The sequence below is a fragment of the Canis aureus genome, chromosome X, assembly GCF_053574225.1.
Source record: "Canis aureus isolate CA01 chromosome X, VMU_Caureus_v.1.0, whole genome shotgun sequence".
NCBI classification, from domain to species: Eukaryota; Metazoa; Chordata; class Mammalia; order Carnivora; family Canidae; genus Canis; species Canis aureus.
Window position 1 is genome coordinate 64,284,710 of NC_135649.1, and position 14,352 is coordinate 64,299,061.

The window sequence follows — 14,352 nt, forward strand, 5'->3', positions numbered from 1 at the left end:
ATAAATAAAATAAGCATACTGCAAGGAATGTTAACCAGTTGTAGTGGTCTTTGCATGATAGTTCAAGGGTGGTAGTTTTTATATGAGATTCCTATACTGTGTGACTAATTAGAAGATGGTATGACTATAAGATTTAGATTTAGACTTCAGCAGATAAAACAAATATTTAAACATCAAAACTAAGCCATTTGCTTAAAGTCAACTTATAGGACCTGCATTGATGTATTGAGGCAATGAAAGAACTGATATTAATGAGATACTGTTTTCTTCACTTATTGTTCATTATATGTAGAATTCTTGGTACCTCTTGGTAGTTATTGTTTAGGTTTTAGGCTTTTCTAAGTCCTTCTTATGTTTAATAATGGCCTTGAGTCCTACAAGTTAATTGAAGGACCACTGGAGGAAAAGAAGTCAGATTTCTGAGATAGTGTAAAGGAATTATTTGATTAGTAAGGATTTTATGGTGCAACTGTGGAATTTCAAAATGTGTTTCCAAATTCTTTAGAGGCCAAACCACTCCCAAAGTTATTTAGATCAGCACTTTTTAATCATTTACGTGGAAAATTCTTTGAAGTAGTTTTCAGGACTTGGAGAAACTATAAAATTTATTGACATATCCATGGTATTTTATTATGATCCTCTCCAATTCCTGTTTTATTATAGATGTATTGATCATCAGAATACTGCAGTGAGACTGGCTTTTATAATAGTATAATTATAATTTGTAAAGAGTCAAGAGGGGAATCGAATATAAAAAGCTTTTTAGTCTTGTATTTTTGGAAAGTTTGCTTTAGCTCTTTTGTCTTCATCCTTCAATAGCCTTGAAGGGCACTTAAGGCAGTGTGGTAGGCTGAACGATGGCCACTTGGAGATGTCAGATCTTACGTAGGTCCTGGAAATTGTGATACCTTATAAGAAAAGGGGATTTTTTTTAGAGGTGATTAAACTAGGGATTTTAAGATGAGCAGATTGTCCTGGATTATCCAGATGGCCCCTAATTCCATTTGCAGGTAACTTTGCAGGAGAGAGGCTAAGGCGATTAGATATACACAAACAGGAGGAATTGTGACCACAGAGGCAAAGACTGATGTGGCTGCAAGTCAGGGAATGCCAGCAGCCACCGTATGCCTGAGGAGGCAAGGAACAAATTCCTGGAAGTTCCAGAGGGAATGTGGGTGGCCCTGAGAACACTTTGATTTTGGCTCAGTAGGACAGATTTTGGATTTCTGATTTTCCAAACTATGAAGGAATATATTTCTATGGTCTTAAGATTTTGGGTTTGTGGTAATTTGCTATAGCAACAAACTATTTGAAGCAGTGAGTTTTCCCCAACCATTCTTTTTATGACTTGTATTCTAGTTTGCAGCACAAGCATCTGAGAAGGTTCTTAGAAAGTTTAGATTTCTGTGTCTCATCACATATCTAGAAAATCAGAATTTCTAGGATTCGACTCCAAGGATGTGTATAACACATTGCCCAAATGATTCTGATGTGTACCAAGTTTGATAAACATTTCATTAGGATGCCAAATTGATTTCCTCTTCCTGTTGTAGAAAATTGCCATTAATTTGATGGCTTAGAACAACACAAATTTATTCTCTCACAGTTCTAGGGGTTTGAGGTCCAAGGTTAGTGTTACTGGGCTAAAGTAAACAGAGCTGGTTCCTTCTGGCTGCTCTAGGAAGGGAAAGCGTTTCCTTGTCTTTTTCAGCTTCTGGTGGCCACCTATATTCTCTGTATTCAAAGTATATCACTCTAGTCTGTATACATGTTATCACATCACTTTCTCCAACTCTCCCTTCTAGATCCCTCTTATAGGGACTATTGTTGCATTGGACCTTCCTGAATAAAATTAAGAGGGTCTTCAATTTTGGGTCCTTATCCTGACTGTATCTGCACATTTCCTTTTTCCATATACAATAACTCATGAGTGGTTTGGAATGTAGGTATATTTGGGACATCATTATTCAGTTTACCACAGATCCCATGATAAAATCTCATGTAAAAACTAGATGTAAGTAAGGTTCAATAACAGATTGTCATGATTGATTATGTATTCACCTATACTTTTTGGGTATATTTTCCAGATAAAGTGATTTGAGTCAGAGAATGATTCAATAATAATTATCAATGCTCTTTTGAGTAGAGAACATTTTTCTATGGATATTTATTTGGCTAGCTTATTAACATATCCTTTTTATGTGGTTCCCATTTCCCACAGAGAATATCAACTCTATTATAAATCAGTGGTGTAGGTAGAAGAAACTGTTTTTTCTCCCTTTTAGGTAGAAGTTTTTTTCCCTTTAAAAATGTCCTCCCTTTTCTTATCTTAGCCAGTTGGCTTAAAAGTCTTACGAAGTTTTTCTATAATAGAAGATATTTATGATATGTGCAAGAGTAACTTTTGCCCCCACAAAACAAAAATTGGCTTTTAAGTTTTTCTTGGAGTATAAAATGATAAAGTTTAGATTACCTTTAAAAAAACTCTCTTTAATTTTTTTAAGAGAGAGAAAAAGGGGGAGGGGAGGGTGGTGGGAGAGGAAGAGAGAATCTTAAGCAGACCCCAGTGTGGAGTCTGACAGAGGCTGAATCTTATGACCCTGAGAGCATGACCTGAATCAAAATCAAGAGTCACACACTTAACCAGCTGAACCATCCAGGTGACCCTCCTTTACATCAATTTTAAAAACTCAGAAGGTGTTCAGTGATAGAACAGCTGGGTACAAGATCAACAAGAAAATAGAGGACTTGGAAAATACTATAAACCAACAGACTTAGTAGAGCACTAAAAGAATACTCCATTCAGTTACAGTAGAATACAGTTTCCTTTCAAGTGCATATGGAATATTCTTCAACATAGACCATATCTTAGACTTAAGATAGAATTAACATAAAAGGATAAAATCACACAAAATGTTTTCTTTAACCACATGGGAATTAAATTACAAAGCAGTAACAGAAGGAAAGTTAGAATATTCACAAATGTATATAAATAACACACTTCCAAATATCCAGTAGATCAAAGAAGAAATCACAAGGGAAATTAAAATATATTTAGACATGGATGAAAAACAAAAGCACAAGGTACTAAGATATGGGATGCAGGTAAAGCATGCTTAAGGCAGGAAAATTACAACTGTAAATACCTATAATTTAAAAATAAGAAAGATTCCAAATTTATAATCTAACCATTTACCTTAAGGAACTAAAAGTAAGAGCAAACTAAACCTGAAGCAAGTAGAAGGAGGAAAAAACACAGATAATCCCTGAAACCAAAATTTGGTTCTTTGAAAAGATCAACATAATTGGTATCTTTTTGGTTGTACTTGCAAAGTAATAGAGGAGACCACTAAACTCAGGAATGTGAAAGAGCATCATTACTGATATTACAGAAATAAAAAATTATAAGGGAGTGCTATGAACAGTCATGTATCAAGAAGTTAGATACCTCATTTTCACAGCAGTTATTTCTATCATACACAGTGGAAATACCTCTTAATAAGGCAAAATAATCATTATCAGATTTTCATGAATTTTTATTAGTGTTTTATATCATTAAATTTTCTCTTGCCATGAGAGGAGGCAAGACGTACCAATGATTGGTGAATTTACATCTTTTAAAACTGTGACCAGAAAAAGGTTATTGCTTAAATGCTGCCTTTTTCATTTAATCAGCTTTGTTTTGCATTTTACCCCCTTGATAAGTGTCTTATAAATGAAATTTGCATTCATTTCTTTTTTATTTTGCTTTGATAGAAAAAATTTTGTTGAAATGACTCTGGGCTGAAGAAATGTAATGTTTTCAACATGAAAAACAATTTTTAGTATTTTTTGTGTAAGAATAATTGGAGAAGAGTTCCTAAAAGATTGGATACAAACAGGCTTTATTGAAAACAAGAGCTTTTAAATTTTTATTTAAATTCCAGTAGTTAGGGGTGCCTGAGTGGTGCAGTTGGTTAAGTGTCCAAGTCAGCTCAGGTTGTAATTTCAAGCCCCACCTCAGGCTCCTCACTCAAGGCAGAGTCTGCTTCAGTTTCTCTCTGCCCCTCACTTTAATAAAATAAATTTTAAAATTCCAGTTAACATACAGTGTAAGTTTAGTTTCAGGTGTACAATATAATGATTCAACACTTCGATATATCACCCTGTGTTCATCATGACAAGTGCACTCCTTAATTCCTATCACCTCTTTAACCCATCCCCCCACTCACCTCCCCTTTGCTAACCTTCAATTTTAAAAGAGGAGTTTGTAATCTATAGTCCACAGATGGAATTATGAGGGGGGTATGTGAACCTGAATAAGAAAAAATTCACATTAGTTTTACTAAACTCTAATGAAAATTAGCATTTTTTCCAATTATAATGTGGGCAATAAACCATAGTAGTATTAGTGATAACTTTGCTGCCAATTGAAATCAACTAGTTCTGTTGTTACTGATATCTCAAAATTATTTATCTTTATCAAGACTTCAGAATTTCAGATAGTTATTAGACTTGCTGCTATATTTTGTTATTTAATGCATTAACAAAGTACACATTACTGTATCACAAATGTTTAATATTTTGATAATTTATATATAATTGGTTTCTTCTGCTCTATTTTATGTTTCAAAACATGCAAAGAAAGATGTCTATAAGCTTCTCTATACTGCCAAAGGAGTCTATGGCGCAGATACAGTTAAAATCTCTAATTTTGAAACATTTTCATATAGAGAATTCTTTTTTCTAAGTTTTTATTTAAATTTCATTTATTTAACATACAGTATAATTAGTTTTATACTAATTAGTATAATTAGTTTGGTGAATCAGTACTTCATACAACACCCGGTGCTCATCACAAGTGTACTCCTTAATCCTCATCATCTATTTAACCCATCCCTCCATCCACCTCTCCTGACATAGAGAAGTCTTATAACATTAACTACTTTTTTTTTGATTAGGTGTAGGGAATAGCAATGAAGGTGGACGAGGAAAGGCAGGTGCAAAACTTTTCCAAGATTTTCAGATGTTAAGTAGAATCTGGACTCATCCTTGGTGTTTGCAGCTGGACTACATTAGCAAAGAAAATAAGGTAAATAAGGTAACCTAAAATTGATTAAAATTTATCTGTTGGAAACATAATAACTTTAGGAAAAAAGGTTGATCTATATAGACTTACTGTATATTGGAATTTTCCTTTGCTTTGTGGTATAGTAATTCAACCTATTTTATTTCTAGTTAATTTCTATGTTAGAATGTATTACGATTATGGAAGGAGCATTAAATGTTGTTCTTAACATCTTGCATAACCATGGTAGAATGTTCAAAATTTAAAACTTAATATTAGGTCAATAGTATTAACCAAACCAGAGACTTTCATTGAATTTCATCACTTTTTATGTACCTCTGACCTTTTTCTTTTCCATGTTTCAATCCAAGACCTCACAATGCATTTAGTAATCATATTTGTGATGTCTCCTTTATTTTTTCTAATCTGTGGTAGTTCCTCAGTTCTTTCTTATCCCTTGACAATTAACTTATCCTCAGGTAAAGTAAACATCATTATAATTTCCAATATAAGTTGAAATAAACTATTAAAACATTCATCATTTTTTTTCCTCTAGGGATACTTTGATGAAGACAGTATGGATGAATTTATAGCTTCAGATTCCGATGAAACCTCCATGAGTTTAAGCTCCGATGATTATGCAAAGTAAATTGAATAATTTTTGTGTCCTGTGTTGACACATTTAAAATACCTAATTGCTAATTGTCCTCTCTTACTTGGCATTTGCATCTTTACTGTGCTTTCCTAACAGTTTGGATTTGTTCCTTTTATAGAAAGAAGAAAACAAAGGGGAAAAAAGGGAAAAAAGATAGTAGCTCAAGTGGAAGTGGCAGTGACAATGATGTTGAAGTGATTAAAGTCTGGAATTCACGATCTCGAGGAGGTGGTGAAGGAAATGTGGATGAAATAGGAAGCAATCCTTCAGTTTCATTAAAGCTGGAAGAAAGTGAGTCTAATGAATGTTGCCTTTATAATGGAACATTGATTTAGAAAATATCATGTCTATGGTTTTTTCAAGTATTAATTTAACCTTATTATTTCACTCAAGGGAGTATTTTCCTAGATGCCCTTAGTAATAAGCATCTAGGATAATCAGGTCATATAATAACAAATATCTGGTGAATGTTTAATTACAAGCAAGCCATTGTGTTCTGATATTTGAGAGAAAAGGAAGAAAGAAAAACTAATGTTTATTTACATGTATATAAACTAAATGCTGTATTTTCATTCCATGTATTAGCTAACTTAATTCCTGAGCAGACATGCAATGCTGTTGATATCTTTATTTTTATAAATGATTAGTAGAAGTGAGATTTAGACCTAGATACATCCAGTTTCAGAGTCCCAATGGTATTTTCACTTAACTACATAGAAATAACTGGAAACATTTCATTTAATTGAGTATGTGATTAACTTTATACAATGAAGCTAGTGTTGATGTTTCAGCCTTTGTAATTCTTCATAATCTATAATTGTACACTTTAAATTTTCCCCTTTTCATGTACGATTTAACACCTCTTTTAAAAATTATTTTTATTTATTTTTTAAATTTAAATTTTAGGTAGTTAACATATAGTGCAATATTTCTTTCTATAGTAGTTTCTGGAGTAGAATTCAATGATTCATCACTTAACACCCAGTACTCATCACAAAAAGTGTTCTCCTTAATACCCATAACCCATTTAGCCCATCCCACATCCACCTACCTCCATAAACCCTCAGTTTGTTCTCCATCCTTAAAAGTCTCTTCTGGCTGGAAGGGAGATGGGTGAGGGGATGGGCATTAAGGGCACTTAATGTAATGAGTACTAAGTGTTATATGCAACTGATGAATCACTAAATTCTATTCCTGAAACTAAACACACTATATGTTAACTAAATTGAATTTAAATTTAAAAAACTTTTTAAAAAGAGTCATTTACGGCTTGTTTCCCTCTCCTTTTTTTCTTTTCCCCCTTCCCATATGTTCATCTGTTCTCTTTCTTAAATTCCGCATACGAGTGAGATCATATGGTATTTGTCTTTCTCTGACTGGCTTATTTCACTTAGCATAATACACTCTAGCTCCATCCGTGACATTAAGAATGACAAGATTTTATTCTATTTTATGGCTGAGGAATATTCCATTTATTTATATATATACCACACCTTCTATAGCAGTTTGTATTCCCATCAACAGTGCAAGAGGGTTCCTGTTCTCCACATCCTTACCAACACGTATTGTTTCTTTTATTGTTAATTTTAGCTGTCCTGACCAGTGTAAGATGGTATTTCATCATGGTTTTGATTTGTATTTCCCTGATGAGTGATATTGAGTATCTTTTCATGTGTCTGTTAGTCATCTGTATGTCCCTTTTGGCAAAGTATCTATTCATGTCTTCTGCCCATTTCTTACCTAGATTATTTGTTTTTTTACATGTTGATTTTGATAAATTTTTTGTAAATTTTACGTACTAACCCTTTATCAGATTTGTCGTTTACAAATATCTTCTCTTGTTCCATAGGCTGCCTTTTAGTTTTGATTGTTTCATTTTCTGTGCAGAAGCTTTTTATCTTGATGAAGTCCCAGTAATTCATTTTTGCATTTGTTTCCCTTGCCTGTGGTGACATTTCTAGTAAGAAGTTGCTATGGCTGGGATCCCTGGGTGGCGCAGTGGTTTGGCGCCTGCCTTTGGCCCAGGGCGCGATCCTGGAGACACAGGATCGAATCCCATGTCGGGCTCCCGGTGCATGGAGCCTGCTTCTCCCTCTGCCTGTGTCTCTGCCTCTCTCCTTCTCTCTCTGTGTGACTATCATAAATAAATAAAAAAATTAAAAAAAAAAAAAAAAGAAGTTGCTATGGCTGAGGTCAAAGAGGTTTCTGCCTATATTCTCCTCTATCACTTCTTTAATTTTGCCTTTCTCTCCTTTCCTAGTTCATGAGTGTACAAACAAGTGAAAGTATGAATTTTCTAATGTTGTCTTGACCTGTATCTACACTTGAAGGATTTGTGTTGAGGCTCCATATACTCATAGTGCAGCCTAACTGGGTATCTAGGAACTCCACTCCAAAGCTGGGAACAGATACCTGAATATTTGAAATATTATATATCTAAAGACAAAGCAGTGTAAATAGCTCTAAATATTTGTAATTTGAGAGTCATATAGCAGAGCAATCACTGTGAAGAAAAGAAAGATATGGAAGCCAGCTAGGTGAGTGACCCTGAATTCAAACAAACGTGGCTGGTTGTAGGCCTAATTTGGTGATTTCTTAATAAACATCTCTTTTCAAGAGAATAGGGGGCAGAAAACGTATGTGGAAAAATAATAGCTGAAAACTTCCTTACTCTAGGGAGTGAAACATATCCAGATCCAGGACACACAGAAAACTCCCATCAAAATCAACAAAAGCAGACAAACATCAAGACATACTGTAATTAACTTTGTATAATATAGTGATAAAAATATCTTAAAAACAGCAAGAGAAAAGAAACCCTTAACTTACAAGGGAAAACCCATAAAGCCAGCTGGAGATTTCTCAAAAGAAATTTGACAAGCCAGAAGAGAGTGACATGATATATTCAATGTGCTGAATGGAAAAATATGCAACCATGAATACTTTATCCAGCAAAGCTGTCATTCAGAATAGAAGGAGAGTTTCCCAGACAAACGAAAAATAAAGGGAGTTTGTTTCCACTAAACTAGCCCTGCAAGAACTATTAAAGGGGACTCTTTGAATGGGAAAGGAAGACCAAAAGTGACAAAGTCCAGAAAGGAACAGAAAATCTCCAGAAACAATGACAAAACAACTAACACAATGGCACTAAATTCATGTCTATCAATAATCATTCTGAATGTAAATGGACTAAATGCTCCAATCAGAAGACCTAGGATGTCAGAATGAATTAACAAAAAAACAAACAAAACCATCAATATCCATCTATACGCTGCCTACAGGAGACTCACTTTAGACCTACAGACACCTGCATATTGAAAGTGAGGTGATAAAGAAATATTTATCTTGCAAACAGATGTCAAAAGAAAGTTGGGAGTAGCCATACTTATATCAGACAAATTAGATTTTAACCAAAGACTGTAACAAGAGGTGAAGAAGGGCACTATATCATAATAAAGGGGTCTATCCAACAAGGAAATATAACGATTGTAAATATTTCTGCTCCTCAACTTGGGAAAACCCAAATATATAATAGAATTAATAACAAATATACAGGAATCCATTGATAATAATACAGTAATAGTAGGTGACATTAAACCCCACTTACATCAGTGGACAGATCATCTAACAGAAAATCAAAAAGGAGACAATGGCTTTGAATGACATACTGGACCAGACGGACTTAACAGATACATTCAGAACATTTCATCCTAACGCAATAGAACACACTTTCTTTTCAAGTGCACATGGAACATTCTCCAGAAAAGATCACATACTAGGTCACAAACCAGGCCTCAGGAAGTACAGAAAGATTGAGATCATACCATATGTATTTTCTGACAACAATGCTATGAAACTTGATGTCAGCCACAAGAAAAAATTTGGAAAGACCAAATACATGGAGGTTAAAGAAGATGCTACTGAAGAGTGAATGAATTAACCAGGAAATTAAAGAAGAAATAATGGAATACATGGAAGAAAATGAAAATGAAAATATTACAGTCCAAAACCTTTTGGATGGAGCAAAAACAGTCCTAAGATGCAAGTATATAGCAATATAGGCCTACCTCAAGTGGCAAGCAAATTTTCAAAAACACAACTTAACCTTACACCTAAAGGAACTAGAGAAAAAAGAACATGAAGCCTAAAGCCAAGAAAAGAAGGCAAATAATAAAGATTAGAGCAAATAAATGAAATAGAAACCGAAAAAATCCACTAGAAGATATCACTGAAACTAGGAGCTGGTTCTTTGAAAAAATTAATAAAATTGATAAACCCATAGCCAGACTTAACAAAAAGCAAAAAGAAAGGACCCAAATAAATAAATTCACTAATGAGAGAGGGGAGATCACAACAAAGACCACAGAAATACAAAGAAGGTAGTATTATGAAAAATTGTATACCAACAAATTGGACAACTGTAAGAAATGGATAAATTCTTAGAAACTTATAAATTTCCAAAACTGAAACAAGAGCAAATAGAAAATTTAAACAGATTGATAACTTGCAATGAAATTGAAGTAGTGATCAAAAAATGCCCAACAAACAGAAGTCCTTGGTCAGATGGCTTCCCAAGGGAATTCTACCAAACATACAGAAGAGTTCATACCTAATCCTCTCAGACTATTCCAAATACAGAAAAGGAAGGAAAAATTCCCAATTCATTTTATGAGGCCAGCATTACCTTGACAGCAAAACCAGATAAAGAGTCCCCTAAAAAAGAGAACTGTAGGCTAATATTAAAGATGGACATAGATGCAAAATTCTCAATAAAATTCTAGCAAACTAAATTCAACAATACATTTTCAAAAATTTTTCACAGTGATCAAGTGGGACTTATTACTGGGTTGCAAGGGTGGATCAGCATTCACAGATCAATCAACACAATATACTACATTAATGAAAGAAAGGATAAGAACCATACAGTTATTTCAGTAGATGAAGAAAAAGGATTTGGCATCATACAGATCCATTCATGATAAAAAACCTCAACAGTATAAGTTTAGAGGGAACATACCTCATTATCATAAAGGCCATACATAAAAAACCCCACAGGTAATATCATGCCCTATGGGGGAAAACTGGTTGCTTTTCCTCTGTGGTCAGAAGCAAGATAAGGATGTCCATTCTCACAACAGTTATTTAACATAGGACTAGAAATCCTGTCCACAGCAGTCAGACAACAAAATGAAAGAAAAGGCATCCACACTGGCAAGGAAGAAGTAAAACTTTCACTATTTGCAGATTACATGATACTCTAAATAGAAAACTCAAAGGCTCAACCAAAAAGCTGCTGGAACCGATACATGAATTCAATAACATGGCAGGATACAAAGTCAATGTAGAGGAATCTGTTGGATTTCTATACACCAATAATGAAGCAGCATAGACAGAAATTAAGAAATCAGTCTCATTTATAATTTTACCCAAAGTCAAGATAGGTAGGAATAAACTCAACCAAGAAGGTGAAATACCTGTACTCTGAAAAGTATAAAACACTGATGAAGGAAGTTGAAGAGGACACAAAGAAACAAAAAGACATTCCATGCTCATGGATTGAAAGAACAAACATTTTCACAACGTCTATACCACCTAAAGCAATCTACAAATATAATGCTATCCCTATCAAACTACCCAGAGCAGTTTTCACAGAGCTATAACAAACAATCCTAAAATTTGCTTGGAACCACCAAATACCCCACATATCCAAAGCAACCTTGAAAAGAAACAAAAGCTGGAGGCATCACAATTTCTGTCTTCAAGTTGTATCATAAAGCTGTATTAATCAAAATAGTATGGTTTAGTGCAAAAATACATAGATTAACGGAACAGAATAAAAAACCTAAAAGCGAGCCTTCAACTCTATGGACAATCTTTGACAAAGCAGGAAAGGATATCTAAAGGGAAAAACAGTGTTTCTTCAACAAATGGTGTTAATTGTGAAAACTGGACAGCAACATGCAAAAGAATGCAATTGGACCGCTTTATTACATTTTCCACAAATAGAAATACAAAATGGATTAAAGACCTAACTGTGAGATTTGAAACCATAAAAATCCTAGAAGAGAACACATTCAGTAATGTCTCAGACATTGGGTATAGCAAGCTGTTTCTAGATATATGTCTCTTGAGGCAAGGGAAATAAAAGCAAAAATAAACTATTGGAACATCATCAAAATAGCTTCTGCACAGTGAAGGAAACAGTCAACTAAAAGGCAACCTTCAGAATGAGAGAAGATATTTGCAAATTACATATCTCAGAAAGCGTTTGTTTCCAGAATATATAAAGAACCTCTAAAACTCAACACTCAAAAAGTGAACAGTCCAATTAAAAATGCGCAGCAGGTATCCCTGGGTGGCGCAGCGGTTTGGCGCCTGCCTTTGGCCCAGGGCGCGATCCCGGAGACCCGGGATCGAATCCCACATCGGGTTCCCGGTGCATGGAGCCTGCTTCTCCCTCTGCCTGTGTCTCTGCTTCTCTCTCTGTCTCTGTGTGTGACTATCATAAATAAATAAAAAAATTTAAAAAAAAAATGCGCAGCAGATGTGAATAGACCTTTTTCCAAAGAAGACATATATATGGCCAACAGAGACATGAAAAGATGCTCATCATTGATCATCAGGGAAATACAAATCAAAATGACAGATATCACCACGCTTGTCAGAATGGCTATGATCAATACAAGAAACAATAGGAGCTGGTGAAGGTATAGAAAAAAGGAACACTTGGGCACCATTGGTGGGAATGCAAACTGGTACAGTCACTCTAGAAAACAATATGTAGACTGATCAGAAAGTTAAAAATAGAACTACCCTATGATCCCATAATTGCACTATTGGATATTTAACCAATAAAATACAAAAAAAAATTTAAAGGGATATATGCATCTCTATGTGTATAGGAGCAATTATCAACAATAGCCAAATTATGGAACAAGTCCTCATATCCATCTGTAGACAGATAAAGAAGAGATGATACACACACACACACACACACACACACACACACACATACTATGGAGTATTAATCACTCAACCATCAAAAAGAATGAAATTTTGACTTTTGAAACGACATGGACTAGAGAGTATTATGCTAAGCAAAGTAAGTCAGTCTAAGAATAATACATATTATGATTTCACTTATATGGTAGAATTTAAGAAACAAATTGTACCAGTAAAGGGACAAAAAGAAAGAGAGATACAAACTAAGAAACAGACTCATAACTATAGAGAACAAAGTGATGGTTACCAGAGGGGAGATGGGTGGGGGAATAGGTTAAATAGGTGATGGAGATTGAGGAGTGCACTTGTTATTAGCATAGGATGTTGTATGAAAGTGTTGAATCACTATACTGTACACCTGAAATTGATACTACACTGTATGTTAAATAACTGGAATTAAAATAAAAACTTTAAAAAATATACAATATTTCTCTCTTCATTACCTCATTGGAATAGGTAGATAACAGCCTAACTCCAAACCTTGGCTTACTTCTCTTAGAAATCAGGGGGATAGTAAAAATCAAACTACCAAATTTTCCTCCTTGTTCTTCTCTGCTGTTGTCCCATAGAGACAGTTTATTATTAGTGTTATTTTTCCAATTGGTTTTGAAGAGTATTTTTCTAAGAATTGTAAAGGAATGGTTCTAGTTTAATAAGAAGCCCTCTGTTATCTCCTTCTCTGCTCTCCCTGTCTGACTTTTCATTTAAATTTCTCCTTAGTCATCTCAGAATTGGAAATAAATAGCTTAAGATTTATGTGTTCCTGCAGATGGTTTTCTTAAAATATTCTTGTTGAAATTTTTTTGGTAACTTATAGTTAGAAAGAGAGGGAGAGTAGCCTAACCAATATATCTCACCCTGTACTATAAATGGGTTAAATAAAAGTATGCTGAGGTCTTCATCTCTTCATCACTTAGAAGTGCAAGTGGGGTCTAAGGCAGCTGGGTCATCTCCAGAAATGAGTAGCCTCTTCCATTTCCTCCTGGTATGTTATATAAGCATTACCATGTATGTCATAATGTGAAAATGTTTGGAAAGAATTGGGGTAGAGATCAGTTGGCTATGTGTTATGAACTTAAAAGCAGATAGGGAAGGCTGTGGGTTCCAAATGACAAATTTTGACTACCTGTCTGAGGTCTTTGTTTCATTTTAGGTGTGTGCAGTCAAATAGAGATCATTCATATATAGGTGTATTTTATGTTTTCTTCAGCTGTGTACATTCATAGCTTATCAGAAATATTTTCCAGAACAAATGATAAAAATCTATTTTGGGGATGCCTGGGTGGCTCAGCAGTTAAACATCTGCCTTCGGTTCAGAGCGTGATCCTGGAATCCAGGATCGAGTCCCACATCGGGCTCCCTGCATGGAGCCTGCTTCTTCCTCTGCTTATGTCTCTGCCTTCTCTCTCTCTCTCTCTCTCTCTCTCTCATGAGTAAATAAATAAAATCTTTTTTAAAAATTTTATTTTTGTTTTTTAGATCTAGATGAACTCCAAGTAGGGCTGAGAAGATCATAGTATATGGACATATATAGCTGGTATTCTGTAACTTTTTAAAAACATAATTACTTTCTTATAGGAACTGTAAGAAAACCCAAATAGAAAGTATTTAAGGGCCAAACTGTTTTATTTGAAATTTGAAATAGATA

General features: G+C 34.4%; 1 protein-coding gene across 9 annotated transcripts in view; it reads left to right on the forward strand.

Annotated features, from left to right (window-relative positions):
• ATRX (ATRX chromatin remodeler) overlaps window positions 1-14,352 on the forward strand; it is a 328,475-nt gene that overhangs the window by 232,157 nt on the left and 81,966 nt on the right. For 7 of the 9 annotated variants that reach the window (XM_077888250.1, XM_077888255.1, XM_077888252.1 and 4 more), the window contains 3 exons: window positions 4,941-5,080; window positions 5,604-5,692; window positions 5,821-5,993. In XM_077888250.1, coding sequence (XP_077744376.1) covers window positions 4,941-5,080; window positions 5,604-5,692; window positions 5,821-5,993 — 402 coding nt within the window. The remainder of the gene's footprint in view (window positions 1-4,940; window positions 5,081-5,603; window positions 5,693-5,820; window positions 5,994-14,352) is intronic. The other 2 variants (XM_077888253.1, XM_077888258.1) reach the window with 1 other exon arrangement.